The sequence below is a fragment of the Falco naumanni genome, chromosome Z (assembly GCF_017639655.2).
Source record: "Falco naumanni isolate bFalNau1 chromosome Z, bFalNau1.pat, whole genome shotgun sequence".
NCBI classification, from domain to species: Eukaryota; Metazoa; Chordata; class Aves; order Falconiformes; family Falconidae; genus Falco; species Falco naumanni.
This window is the reverse complement of record NC_054080.1, coordinates 64,357,537-64,372,825: the sequence shown is the minus strand read 5'-3', so window position 1 is coordinate 64,372,825 and position 15,289 is coordinate 64,357,537. Positions and strand designations below refer to the sequence as shown.

The 15,289-nt window shown below is 39.8% G+C and overlaps 1 protein-coding gene across 2 annotated transcripts in view; it reads left to right on the top strand.

Moving 5' to 3' along the window:
• Positions 1-12,818, top strand: part of ZSWIM6 (zinc finger SWIM-type containing 6) — a 112,378-nt gene extending 99,560 nt beyond the window's left edge. For both annotated transcript variants that reach the window (XM_040579793.1, XM_040579792.1), the window contains 4 exons: positions 2,545-2,702; positions 3,233-3,396; positions 7,845-7,926; positions 10,216-12,818. In XM_040579793.1, the coding sequence (XP_040435727.1) occupies positions 2,545-2,702; positions 3,233-3,396; positions 7,845-7,926; positions 10,216-11,078 (1,267 nt within the window). In that variant the 3' untranslated portion in view covers positions 11,079-12,818. The remainder of the gene's footprint in view (positions 1-2,544; positions 2,703-3,232; positions 3,397-7,844; positions 7,927-10,215) is intronic.
• Positions 12,819-15,289: the final 2,471 nt, after the last annotated feature.

Sequence of the window (15,289 nt, the reverse complement as noted above, 5' to 3'; positions counted from 1 at the left end):
CATGAAGATTGAATGTCTGTCTCCTGGTTATGAGTTTGAATGGATCAGAAGAGGAAAAATTGAGCATGTTTTCTTCCATGGCAGGGAGGAAGTAGCTGTTGCAAGGACAAAAATCTCATGTAGAAATTAGTGAAGGTATTTTGTAGAATTCTGTGCAGTTGCTAATGATTTTAGAAGTGGAGCATATTTCTTTATTCACTTGAACATTCATTAAAGAAGTTAACTTCCCCAGGCTCTAGCTGCTTGCTCTCCAGATACAAGTGTTTAGTGTCAGTCTGCACAGGTCAATGACCTATGGTGGCAGCCCTGGAGTGTTTTACTTTTCTGTATTCAAAATCATCTGTTGCTGTTTCATTTCTTTAATCCCATTTTAGTGGGTGGAACACTAGTATGAGATCAGTGGAAGCTGACCATAAAGCCTTTCATGCATACACTTCAGGTCTTGCAAGGACAGGGTTGTGCTGTCCTTGATGGTCACTTCTGTCTGCGGTTCTCTGCTTGCAACACTGAAAAAGAGAAAGTGGAGCCTTGGAGAACGTGAATCTCCTATGACCTAGTTGACTGCTCACTTGGAATCTGAATTTGAAGTTTGGCTTCGTTTGGCTGATCCCTTGTTAAGCCTGAATTTCACCCATGCTTCGAGTGCCAGACTTTAATGGTGTTGTTCAATCACAAGGTAGCTTTGCTGAAACCTAGCTAAATAATTGATATTTGAAAGGAGGGGGGAAAGTGAAGAATGCTAAATCTGCTTGTGCTTGTTCTGATGTTCCCTAATCTTGCCAAAATTCCATGAAAGCCACCAATTCACAGCAGCAGTTATTTTCACAGCAAAAGAATATAGAAACTGGCAATGAAATTCAAAAGTTATAAAAGATTTCCCCAAAAGAGTCTCTCTTTCATGCTTTGTCTATTTACTGTTGCTCATAACCTAATAATCCCTTTTTGTGTTAGGTAGTTGGGATTTTTACTGTTGTTTGAAACTGTCTGATAATACATCTTTCACCCCACTCTCTCTGCTTGGAAAAAATCAGCTGAAGAGGTTTTACGTGTTTATGTATGTAAAGCAATATAGAGAAGTGTCTCAGTGGTACTAGGGAAGAGATTAGACTTTTGATACAAATCAAAAGTGAAATCTTTATATTCATATTAGCATGCATATACATGCATCTGAAAATGTTAATGTAACTGCTAAAAGTTATTTTCATGGTGTGTTGTATTTATATGTGCCTGCTAGATACACTCCTGTATATTCAAGATTACCTTTCTCAGGGAATTCTTAAAGATACTGTCATAGGCTTCAGGAACCTGCGGACATGTGATGGAATTTAAAACTATATTACTGCGAAAAGAGGGCACGCAGTCCAGTCACCTGAAGAACTTAAGTATTTAAGTGCAAGAAATGGTAACATGTTTAAATGAGCTTATTTCATAAGAAATAGTCTATCACACAAAACTACAATGCATTGGATTTTCAATATTCAATAGTTGCAATTTATTGACAAGAGAGATCCAGTTTCCTTTGGCCTCTCAGATGTCTCCCTGCTAGAAAATCACTTGCAGATGAAAGCTGGTAGAAACAGAACTCAGTCAACTCTGATCAAGAACCTTAGTACCAGAAAGGCTTTTCTTCTGGACATTGCCTTATCTATCATTCGATGTCTTATTAACCATTCATGTCCTGTAATTATGCTTTATTGTATTGAATAAAAATGCCTGGGTTTTTTTCCACACCTAGTTTTGGCACTGGCCTTTTATTTTAAGGGCCATCAGCTGAGTCTCTGTTGTGGGCTGTCACTTGTGTTCTAGTAGTCAACAACAAACATGTTAATCTGAATTTTCTCAATATGATTCCACTTGGTGGATAAGACTGTTGTAGATTGACACATACTCAAAGAAACTTGCTTCAGGATTAGAAAACAGAGTTTGAAAAGTAATTTTAAAGGTACTGTCACTGCTTTTTGAGACCCTAACTTCAGATTATGGTACATTATAAAATGTTGGTAGGTGAAAGTTTAAGGACTTTAAAAAGTAGTCGTAGTTGAAACGCAAAATGTCTCTTTTGGGCATAAATTCATGTCTGAATTTATTGCAAGCTGAAAATCTGAATGACTTATTGAATATCCCTCTCCTTTACTTTCATCATTTGTAAGTGAAGAAAGTATGTTCCAAATACTGAAAAATATTTACATGTTCTCAGTACAGTGGAGAACTACTGCGCTTTCCTTCCTGAGGGCTGTGTTTAAAGACTGAAACAAGGCAGGGAGAAAAACTTCAGCTCTGTGCATGATGCAGAAAGTCTCTGCTGTCTTGACTAATCGGTGGTTTAATTGTCCTGTTAGTTCCTGCAGATGCCCACTGGTGTAGGCAAGTTTGGCAAATGGACTTCTGAGATTCCCCAAGAAGAGGTGGTTTTCCAACCTTTTTTTTTATAATCAAAAAGGCGCATTTCATAAACACATTCAAGTGTTCTTGCAGTTTTAGTTTTGCTCATGAGTAACCTAATGTATAACAATTTAATGAAAGAGGATTTCTTCCTTATTTCAGGTTGCTAGTATTGGAATCTTCAGCTCCTTCAGGAGACATGTCCCGCCCACATCACATTGCATCAGTTGTTCCAAACCGGTATCCCCGCTGGTTCACCCTAAGTCACATTGAATCCCAGCAATGTGAGCTGGCATCAACGATGCTAACAGCAGCCAAAGGTACATTATTGTCAGCTATGTACTCAACTAAATGTATGCTTTTAATATTGCATGGAGTAAACAGATGATAAAATCTGTGTTTAGGAATCCAAATTGCATTCTGACAGGAGCTTGAAATAGGTACAACAAACTGAACTCGCTTAAACCTTTCACTTAATTTTCTAGCAAAGTAGTTAAGCTAGCTACATCGTAGCCAGATGAGCTTGATTTGAGACTGATGTGACAGCTTTTTGTTCTTCTGACACACAACATAGACTGTGAGACCCAGGAGTGGACAAATCACTTCTAAAATTCACAGATTTGGATGACTTTTGGCCACGTACTGCACTAACACCATCAGACACTAGAGGAGTTTGTGCTGTCTTTTACCTTTCATTCATATGTGATTTAATTACAGAGAATTTCTAAAAACAAAGTGTGTATAACTGAAACGTCATACTATTGCATAGTAACAGCAGGCTCGATTACAGTGCATCTGCGGATGTTTTGGGAGCTTGTTCCGTTTTGGTGATTCTCTTTACACCTTGCAGGTGATGTTCGGAGGTTGGAAACAGTGTTAGAATCCATCCAGAAAAATATCCACTCCTCATCACACATCTTCAAACTTGCCCAGGATGCATTTAAAATAGCAACACTCATGGACAGCTTGCCAGACATCACTCTTCTGAAAGTGTCTCTGGAGTTGGGCCTTCAGGTATTTCCCTCGTTCATTATTACTACAATAGAAGAAAGGAATTTGACCCAGTGGTGGGTACAGCTTTTAAGCACTGAGGACCATACCCTCTGGAGTCTGTCTGGAGTTCTCAGATTCTGTTTTCTGATACAAAGCTCAATGGACTGGTAAACACAGACCCAGGGTCTTCTGTTCAGGGGTGAGAGAGGACCAGTGCAATGGGTTCACGAGTATATGTAGGACTGGCTAGAAAGCAAAATTACTCTGCTTCTAAAATTACTAGTTCTAAATATAGAAATGCACTTTATTTTCTGCATGGCCTTGAGTGGTTTCTTACCATTGCTTCCTTTCCTTTTCCCTAAATGAGATTTAGTGTAGGTGCTTGTTGATTTGCTACAGAAAGCCCATAATGACATGCTTCTAAGGCAGACTGTGCTGACAGCAGCTCTCTCACTTTCTTCATCAAAATCCGTACTCCGCAAGGTGTGGAATGGTCAGGTGTATCAAAATCAGCTTGAGGTATACAAGAACCTTAGATCGGTTTTCAGGCTCTTAGGAGAGACTGCAGTCTAAAAGGAGACAGCCAGGTAGGTTTTAGGTTTCTGGAGTAATATTGCCTGATGCTGATGAGGCTTGGAGTTTACACAGTTTCAACAAAAATAAATTTCTCCATCCCTCTTCAGGGAGTTCTTCAAAAAAACCATGCAAAGATCAGAAAACCATTTATTACTTTGCTTCAGTAAACAAAGCTCCAAAGACTTCTGGGGAAAGGATATTATCCCAGTTGCTTCTCATGCCAAAGAAAGGTACTATTTGCCTGTTCTAGACGTTTAGAAGCTAAAGTCATTAATCAGAAAGCTGAGATCTGTGTGCTTTGTTAGCCTTTTATATTCCCAGGGTTGCTGTGGAAATCTTTTTTTTCACATCTTTGTATGTTTCTGCCTCAAATGTTTGTTTACTTGAGAAAGATCCTTATGACTGACCTCTGTGCCACCTCAGGCATTCACCAAGTATCATTTGGTGGTAGCAGCACACTTCAGATGTCACTGTATTCAGTGTCAAAGGCTACCCCTTTGTGGTTGATGGTGTCATCAGAATGTTTTCACTGAGATCTGGTGAAAGAAACGTCACAATCCCATACCCTCTTCTTAGTCCCAGGAATTGGAACAAACTGGTGTAGAACTTGTCCACTGTTTTGTCCCAAGCTTACAAAGGTGTTTTAAGAATCTTAAAGGTAGCTTGCTTTCCAGAAGGAAGATGCATAGCAGTGTTCTGGTAGTAAGTCACTGTGTAGATTTCTGCAGTAAGCTTTGCCTGCAAATACCTTAGTGTCAGCACTGTAGTGACCTACAGGTGCTTCCCCCTTCCCCGCCCTGTCAACTTAATGGCAGTTGGGTTGTCTGTATTCACTGTCTAGTATCTGACTACTTACGACATCTGTGTGCCCTAGGAAATTCTCCCCTCCTGTAGTAAACTGAACAGCAGTGTCCTTGCGGGTATGCTGTTCTGCCTCAGCTACAGCAGTGACAGGTTCGCCTGGCTGGGCTGATGAGGTGATACAAACAATTTCACAACTCTGTCACTGGGGTCTCTGTGGCAGAAAAGCCTCTTACAGAGATTCTAGATTTGGGAGTAGTGTATGGAGTCCTGGGTTCTTTCTCCCTAAATCCGATGGCAGCTTGTGTTACGTGACCCAGCAGAAGGAAGGCTTTTAAACTGGCTGTGGAAAGAGTCATTGGCATGGCCAAATGAACATGTAGCATCTCAGGGGTATTTCCTTCAGAACTTAACTGGCACAAGCGCTGTAAGATCTGCAGGTACAGGAGGAGCTCCTGTTCCTCTTTGCCTGTTGTACACTACATCAGTGCAAGTAAGTATTACTGCAGACACACGCAGATGGGTGCTGCTGGCAGAACTGATAAGCAAATTAGTGCAGGTGATCACTCAGTGTGTATTTGGCAAGTGGTATCCTTTTCCCCCCAGACCTGTGAATGAATAAATAAATTTATTACTAAACCTCCTTCCAATATGCGTGAAGAAGAGGTTTCATACTGGTGCAACAGTTCATGCTTGGCTGGCCATTTCTTGTATCTCTTACGGGTGGTGAGATCTTCTGTTCCTCTACAAGAAATTTCTATGGAGGTACGTCAAGACAAAGTGAAGGTTATTCCATGTGGAAGAGACCTTGGCTTTCAGATAAGCTACGTAATTCCCAGGGTCCTCTTGTCATTTTCAGACTTCCTGACGTGTTGAGAAGCTTTCTTCAATTGATAGCACAGATAAGATAGATCTTGGACAGATGTGGGGCTCCATTTTAGGAAGAAGGTAGCACAAGAATGTATTGAGTAGAAATGAAATAGGTGCTTGGCTACATGCGCTACAGTATAAATTAACTTTAGCTCCATCTTGGTCAGGACATCAATACATGCTGTGTTTGAAATCCTTGGGGTTTCTATTATGTATAAATGACCCCTCTCCTGCTTCTCTAAGCTTGACAGTTTAATCAAATGAAAGGAACCTAATTCCAGCGTAGCTTGTCCAGAAACTTTTCCATGTCAAGAAGCTAGGTATGGTCTTGATTTTTTGCTCTTGAGTCAGGACTGTCTAAACTGGAACTATCAATATTCCCACTACATGTGCTGAAGGCTTTTGTGACTGCTGATCCTTTTACAGACAACCACAGTGAGGGAAGTCATCACAGAAGACTTTCAGAGAAGTCATCATTCATACCAGGGTTTTTGGGGGGATTGGTGTTTTTTAACCTACTTCCCTCCTTCCCCAGTAGCAGAATTCAGTCCATAACCCTGTAATCTCTTGGATTCACTCTACTTGGGGGAAGCTGAAAATTCATCATGGAAATTGGAAATGTGTTGGCCTTCAACTTGTGTGTGCATCAGTACGGGAATTCATCTGTACTCCTTCCCTTTGGTGGACAGAATGGGACCGATAACTGCACTCCAAAGCGTTTTGACTTGGGGATGTCTGTTGTTCTTCCAGAAGGACTTAGAGCAAAGGCTGGTTCCATGATTTACCTTAGGCATGTTCTCATATTTTAAAATGTGTTGGGTTGGTCCTTACAGATCAGTTTGCTTTCTTTCAAAAATGGTGTTCTCCAACCTCGTACTTAGATTACTGTTAGTTAAAATGATGCTGCAATGTCTGAGGCCAACAAAGAAGCTGGTCTTATCCTGTAACTTTGGGATGTACAACCAGTCACCAGGGTCTCAAGGCGGTAAGGAGGACAGCTTGGAACCACTTATAGTCGCTTATAACCAGACTTCTCAAAGATCATCTGTGCATTTGTGCTCCTCAGCAATCTCTCCATCTTAATTATCCTACCTATAGTGTAGGATTAAAGGAGGTGGCAGGAGTAACAAATATGACAGGGGGCTACGTGCCATTTTGAAGTCACCTTAGCGTTGGGAGGGGATATGGGTTGAGAACCCTCTTATGAATGCGGCTGACTCCAATCTGTTTTGTGAGTGCATTTGTTGAGTTTAATATGTAAAGATCATCGCTGAGAGCTCTGATTGACTAGTAATGCTCTTTATGGCTACAAATGTTAATACCAAAGTATGACCACTGATACTGTAAGGGAAAGACCACTTGCTTTCTTCATCTGGATATCTGTGGAGCCTGTCCACGTGGCTGAAGCAAGCTTTACATGCTATTTCCATGCAGTGTTTGTTTTATTGAATAAACATTATTTGCTCATGTTTTGAGACACTACATAGGCAATAACCACAAGTGGTGTAAAATACAGGCACTACAATCAAGGCTTAAAAGTCTTTTTTTCTAGAATTCTAATGGGTTTATGATGGAACTTCTTTGCAGGGAGTCCTTGTTCAAAGAGAGAAATCATCACTCTGGACTTAATTAATTTATAACAATAATAAAATAAATAATAATTAATAACCTGGATATACCTGGGACTATATCTATATCTTTGCCAAATAAGCAGCCGGTCAAATCACAGAACACTAACTCCTGTCTATATTGCTGAAGTCAATGAAAAGAAATGCAGACTAGCGAAAAATCAAAGGGGTTAATTTGCTCAACAAGAGTTGATAGTTTCCACTCTAAAGACTGCTGTGCATAGAGGGAGGAGACATGATATGATTTAGTTTGAATAGTTGGTAATTCATTGGGGTTGTTGTTGTTGTTGTTGATTGGAGGGGCCTTTTATGTGGGGTGGGTTTTTAATTCCCCACAGATAAAAAGGTCTCTCTCCTCTAGCCTTGAAGGATCTGCAGTTGTAGCTACTCTCTGCATGCTACGCCAAGATGGCTGAGCCATATTTTTCAAATTTTTTGACATATCAGCTACAGAAGAGGTAACAGAGTGGAGAGGGCAAGATACTGCTGTTTTGAACCTTAGTGTATTTGAGTAACTTAAAATCCCTAATTGTTGGTATACTGCTTTGGTTTGCAATACAATTAACTTGTATTTTGTTTGTGTTGTTTTAATAGGTGATGCGAATGACACTGTCAACACTGAATTGGCGACGTCGGGAAATGGTGAGGTGGTTGGTAACATGTGCAACAGAAGTAGGTATGTTCTGAGATGCTTCTCTTGTCAGCTAGTCTTAGAGAGCTTGATCTTGTTTTCAACACACAGGTTCTGCAAGTGTCCCACTTTCTGTTCATTATAAAATTTCTGTGGTGACAAGATGCTATGGCAATGATGAGTGGGTTTCTTTAGGCACAGACCAAATAAGGTGACAGTTGAGTAATGCAGTGTGACTTCTCTCACAAAGTGTGAGTCTGCATAACCTATGGGAAATAACCCAGATTTCCCCTTGTTCCCTCTGTGATGGCTTTGGGTTTGAGGCTGCAGTAGAGAAAAGGCTCATGGTTACAGGCTGTAGCACTATGCTATAACTTTGCTTGCTCTGAAAGGCAGGTGGGAGTGCTACCTGGTCAGCTGTGGGAAGAGAAACCAGAAAACAGGTGAATGAAGTGCTGAGGATGTCTCCTACTGTGTGGCAGACAAGATCTCATGAACGAGTTCTCATTGTTAGGGGTGGGTGTTTTAAGCCTCTGGGTAAATCCAAGTTTAGAGTGTGGTGCATCTTTGTTATGTGTCTAAGATGTACAGGCCTTCTGTTTGCGCTGTAAAGCAAACCAAATGCCAATGCACCCATCGTTAACCACAAAAGGTGAAAATACGGTGGGCGGCAGAACCAGCCTTTTACACTTAGAAGACAGCAGTGAGAGAATGGTTTACTGAGCAGGATGTTCAGCTCATTTCTGGGCTTCACCATAGATTTCCTGTGTGTCTTTGAGGCATCTGTTAGCTTCTGTATTCCAGTTTACCATCTACAAGATGGGAATACAGAATCTGAAAGTGAAGATGAGTACATTAAAAACTGTATAGCTATTAAAAAAACATCAGCAGCTGTAGTAGTGGGGACAACATAAGTACTTATGACAAGGGAGCAGTTTTAATTGTCACCAAAGCTATTTCTGGAAAGCATGTTTCCCTACTGTATTGATTCCTTCTTCATACATCTGAGTTTGATTGTATTGTGTAGATGCTTCTTGAGTTTCAGAACTTAAAAGGATTGCTGCTGCTTATTCTCTAGATTAGTTCATTCTTTGCTTTGTGCTTAACTAGGAAATTAATGTTGTCAGTAGCATGGGAAAATACAGCTTGTCTTTGTTTGCCCTCAGCCAGAAAGTGGTTTGTGTCTGCAAATTTTAATGCAGTGCCCTTGTCTTTTTGCTTTTATATCTTTGCTAGATAATTATGGCTGAGGCTATCTAACAGATATTAGTGCCTGGGTATTATTTTGTGCAGTTGCATATTGGCAAGTAAAATGCTGGGTTTAATACTGCTTTAAATTAGTTTACATATTCTAATAGAAGTATCCCATGAAGAACCTACGATGTTATGTAAAGTACTCTTGAGATGTAGTCAAGTTGGTAAAGCAAGGAACCTGTTTAAATGAAGATCCGTTACTTGTTGGCTATGCTGAATTGTTGCACATGAGTGAAGGGGTCCGCGGGAAGCATCAGAGCCCTAAAGAGAAAATTAGAACCTCTGGGTGTGGTTTAGGTGGGCTCACAGATGTGTGTAAACTGCCTTTAGCATTAATAAGGCACTCTAGCTGGCGATAAGGTTCAATTTATGGAACCTATTTGCCACTGTTTCCCCCTTCCTCCCTCTGCCAAACACACACATGTACTCGTGTCAGGAATAAAGTGATAATAAGGAAAATACCTATTTCAGATAATATCCACATATTGCTCAGAGTATTTGCCTAATGAGCGTCTTGATGTTGGGACATGTATGAATTTGATATAAGATGTCTCTGAAAAGCCTGTTGGGACGGAGGTGTGAGGCAAGATTTTACTTTTTAAGGTCTCCTTAGGTGTGCCATGGTGTTCTATTAGGAAAGCCATTTAGCATACTTTAATATTCTTTTGTGCGTGTACTGTGCTTTGAGATGCAGAGTGAGAAAAGAAGTTAAAATTGCCTTCTAAGGGCATTCAGTGTGAGGGTTGTTTTTGAGTGATGTGATGAAATCAAACGAGCCAGAACTTGTTATCCGAATTGTCTTAAATAACAAGTAAAACAGCTCAGTTGTCACACCAGGAGATTAAAGCTTATCTTGCAGGCTTTTTTTTTTTTTTTCTATTCTTTGCATTTCAGTGATTGCTACAGAGTTTGCACAGTAACCTTTGTTTTAATGTAGTTTTCCAGTCATGCTGTCTGGTTTAGCCCTTCTTGCGAAGTGCATCCCCTTGGATATACTGGCAACTTCATGTACTTGGCTGCAAACAACATCTGTATCTTCTAGGTTTTCAGCTGTAGCTAATCATTTCTTTCTCTCCCCAGGTGTTTATGCACTGGATAGTATCATGCAAAACTGGTTTACACTTTTCACTCCAACAGAAGCCACTAGTATTGTTGCTACAACAGTGATGTCCAACAGCACCATCGTCCGTCTGCATCTGGACTGCCATCAGCAGGAGAAGTTGGCCGGCAGTGCTAGGACGCTTGCTCTACAGTGTGCCATGAAGGATCCTCAAAACTGTGCTCTCTCTGCACTTACCTTATGTGAAAAGGATCACATAGCTTTTGAGACCGCTTACCAAATTGTTCTAGATGCTGCTACAACTGGCATGAGCTATTCGCAGCTTTTTACTATAGCACGATACATGGAGCACCGTGGTTACCCCATGCGGGCCTACAAGCTGGCCACTTTGGCCATGACACATCTCAACCTGAGTTACAATCAGGACACACACCCTGCCATTAATGACGTTCTGTGGGCATGTGCGCTCAGCCACTCCCTTGGGAAAAATGAGCTAGCAGCTATAATACCTCTGGTGGTCAAAAGTGTCAAATGTGCAACAGTACTGTCAGACATTTTGCGTAGATGTACTTTGACCACTCCTGGCATGGTGGGACTTCATGGAAGGAGGAACTCTGGTAAGCTCATGTCACTGGACAAAGCCCCTTTACGGCAACTCTTGGATGCCACGATCGGAGCATACATTAATACAACTCATTCACGTCTAACTCACATCAGCCCGCGACACTATAGTGAGTTTATAGAGTTCCTCAGCAAGGCCCGAGAGACCTTCTTAATGGCTCATGATGGTCACATCCAGTTTACACAGTTTATTGACAACCTAAAACAAATCTACAAAGGTAAAAAGAAACTGATGATGCTGGTTCGTGAGCGGTTTGGTTGACAAAAATGTGTGAATGGGGGGTTAGAGGCAGAAGGGGATCTTTTTACTTGAGCCTGCCTTTATACCCTTTTTAACTTAAAGAAAGAGCCACACCGGTATTATATGTGTATAGTTATATTGAGTTTGCAAACTAAACTGTCATGTTGTGAAAGTTTGTGTGTTTAATTTTTTTCCTTTTTTCTGTTTTGTATGAGAGAGGTTAAAAAAGGTTTGGTTTACACTGAGTATATGTTGTCAAGTGGCAAAAGCCCACATCGCTCTCCTGTTCTTTCTGTATACGTTCACAGCCTCAAAAACAAACATATTGCAATGGCTTTAAAAACCAAACAAAACACCTCCATCCTGTGATAAGTACCTCGAATGGATTCAGCTTTACTCCTTTGTAACTCATCCTTACATTTCAGCATATTTAAACAAACCAACAAATGAAATACTAATAGTTAAAAGGCTGACCACGTGGCTTTGCAGTGCTGTTCATCCAGAAGCATGGCACACAATGCTTGTGCATGTGGAAACTTAGCGACTGTCAACATACATTCTCAGGGATTTATCAAAAAAATTAAAAAAAGAATGAGAGCATTTATTGTACTGTATATATATTATAGTATATGTCTGAATATTGAAAAATATAACATTAACTAATTTATAAAAAAAAAATCTATGTAATGCAAAATACTTGAAGCTGCAGTAGCTTGGTTTTAAACAAAAAAGAAAACCTATCAGAAGGACTAAAGTGCGCCTTGCTTCAGGGTTGGCTCAGGTGGTGAACTATATGCTGGGCATCTATGCAGAGCCACCTTTTGGATTGCATGGTTGGACTGATACCTATTGGGGGAAATTTTATATATATATATATATATTTATACAACCTGTGTATACATATATATGTATACACACATACACACATGCTTGTAACAGGCACTATAGTAAAGAGGGACAACAAAAAATACACAGCCAGAGCAGCAAGCCTTAGCATTAAGAATACAGTATGCCAGAATCGGGGTTTGTGCCTCCTAGCCTAGAAGACTTAAAGAAATATCCTTTTTGACACAAAACGCAAAATGTTTTCCAAAATGATTGACATGATACGTTACGCCTTTGCAGTGAGCTAATGATAAGCTAACCTTTGTGCACAAATAACATATATATATTATATATATATATTCTGCATAGGTATTTTGACTTTGTGCAGGACAGAAAGTTGTGTAGGTATGACTGTTCTACTTTTCAGTTTGTTTTTTTAATATATTTTATTTTCTCTAGAATTACTCAAACAAAAGCAGCCTTCTATCTTGCCTTGTCTTAATGCTTTAAAATAACCAAACTGGAGATCTAACTACCAAACTGTTCATTATATTATTAAATACCAACTTTGGTTACAGTATAGTGTCTTTACTTTAGCTGATGGTTCTGTATCCTTGTGCTTTTTAAAGCAGTTTTTATGTTTTGGTGCAAAAGTTGTCCAGTGTCTCTTGTTCCCTTCATTAGAGAACATGCTAGAGGTATGTTTGTTAGGTATTTTTGTTTAGAAAAACTATTTCATGCTCTCCATTTTATTTATTATTATAGGTAAAAAGGTTGTACTTCATCACCCATGTAAACATGCTCATGAAGTTGAAAGTAATTAAGATTTGATACACTGATATCAATTTATTTATGTAACTAAATCACTGTTTTATAAACTTGTTAATGATCAACAATTTTTTTTGTTTTGATTAAAATTAGTTTTTTGAAAGTTGATTCTGCCTCCTTTATGGTGTCTGCTACTGGAATTGAATTGTGTATAGATAGTCGGTAGATCTTAGATGCCCAGCTTGCAGCTTTGGTGCATTATGGTGGTAAAGCAGTATGACCACCAAGCCCAGGAAAGAAATGTTTTGTTCCTCAAACATCTGCTGTGGAATGGCAAGTGCTGCCTGTGATTGGAGATGCATGGTCTGTACAATGAACAATAAGCCCTGACGTGTTACCGTGGTAGGATGGTAGAGTGTTGGGAGGGATGTTGCCACTCAGAGGATTATTTGAGTGGCCATGAGAGTTGAGATGTGCTGCAAATATATACGGGGACAGTTCTTGCTGTTCTTGAATCGGCTTTTTCTGTGTTTTGAGCCATGCTGCTTACTCTACCCAGCATGGAGTTCTTGGCTGACAGCCAACATTTCTGCTTTTTTGGAGCCCTTGCTCTGTAGAAGCTCTGCAAGTTTTCCAGACCGTAATGAAGAATGGGATATGGCATTGTTAAAAATTGAAGAGGAGGTTTCTGCTTTACCAACATCTTTATCATCTCGGGAAAGTTACATGATGTCATATATGACTGTGTGATCTGAACACCTTCACTTTCCATTTTTTTATTATTCCCCCCCCCCCCCCCCCCAGTATCCAGCTGAAAAGAGAATTTGCGTGCAGCAAGCAACTGTCAACGATGCCAGTGTAACCATCGATTCTGACAGTGAGGCTTGTGTCACTGGAAGATTTAGGCAGGAAAGGTCTGAATCTTTGTACAACTTGTCATGTAAAATGAGAGCCTTTGCCAAGCCTTTAACAGCCGAGTTGTCCTGACCTAATCATTCTAACCTTCTGTAGCTTCTGCAGCTCCTGTCCCTTCCAAGTACTGAATTGACATTACGTTTTTGCTTTGTTACTTTGTCCTAGATTAATTTTCAGCTACAGACAGTAAGGAACAAGAAGGAAACTCCATTCTGCAATAGGGGGTGTGTGGTTTTGGGGGGTTGGGTTTTTTTTGCTTCTTGCAAATTCTTCAGTATTAAGGATATTGTGGATTATGCAGATTGCAAAACTGAAGCCTATTTGAAGACCAGGCTTTAGAACTACATGCAGTCCTGATAGCTGACACCTGATTTTGATGAGCACAGTGGCTTATTCTTCTTTCAGAACTGATGGACATTTATTTGGCTTGTTTTCATGACTGAGTAAAATATCTTCTGTGTCCACAGTGGTGCTGCGCAGCGTGCTCACACCATGTTGAGAGACCAGCAGAGGTCTGGCCAGTCTCTCTATGTCTAGATAAATACTGCTCTTGTTCTGTGGAGGTAGGAAGAGCCCAGGAATGCGACTCCATAAAAAAGTCTGAGGGCTTTTTTTGGTGAAAACTGATCGCATATTTCTATAATTCTGAAAACTACATACTGCAATTAATTCTGAAGTATAAGGAAGCCTAGTCAAAATACAATGTCTCAAATCTCTTCAGAACCATCTATCTGTGAGATGCAACTGAATACCACTATCATTGTCTCCAAGTGTTTCAGTGCTTTTCAACACTCCTTTGGTTTTTTAAATCCAGAATTGCTATTCAGTAGTGAAGGGAGCTGAGCATGATTCTTCTGTATCATAGGCTACCACTGAACTCAAACTTCATTGTTTTGAGCGAAATCATGAAAGATGTGCTGTTTCTGTATTATTAGTCTGTCTTGCAGCTGAAGAAACTTTTATCTGCTTGTTTTCATATTTCCTTTGTTGATTTGGCCAGAGAGATTTTCCTTACCCAAATTACATTACCTTAATTTAGGATTTTTTAGTGTTTCACATCCAGTTTTCTCACAACTTTTCAACATGAAAAAGAGAAAGGCAGGCACGTACAGGAGACTTGGACTTTAAGGTGTTACTGAAATCCAAAGACCACTTCCTTTGGAGTACTTCATATCTTATGCTCCAAATCCTTTGGTTTTAATGCTGTGGCAGTGGAACTAACCCTCCATGTACATGACAAGAAATTTATTAGATTGTTTAAGCAAAATTGCAGGAAATTTCTGAGGCTAGAGCTGCAATGAGAAAACTGGGACTCTGTATTTCATTGTCTTGTCCAGCAGAACAGATAGAGCTGTTTGAAGACAGTACAGCTGTTAATAGGTGCAACCAGTCAGTGCTTTGGATGACCAGTTTTTAAGGATGGGAAGATACTCTGAGTGCTTTGTATTAGTAAATTTCTCTTTTATAGAAAACCCATGTTCTATCACTTTCTTTGTATAGCCATACAAATTTTTGTCCTGCAAGTTTTCAAAAGTCTCTGTGAAAGTACTTTTCAATAATACTTTAGTGTTCCATCAAATCAGTTTGAGCTACAATTTTCATTCAGTTTGTCTAGTACCAATGAAGTTTTTCATGTATATGGGTATAAGTAACTTAAATGCATCAGAACTGGGTTTCTGCTTACATAGAGGTGAAATTTTGCTTTCTTGAGTTGTTCCAATTTA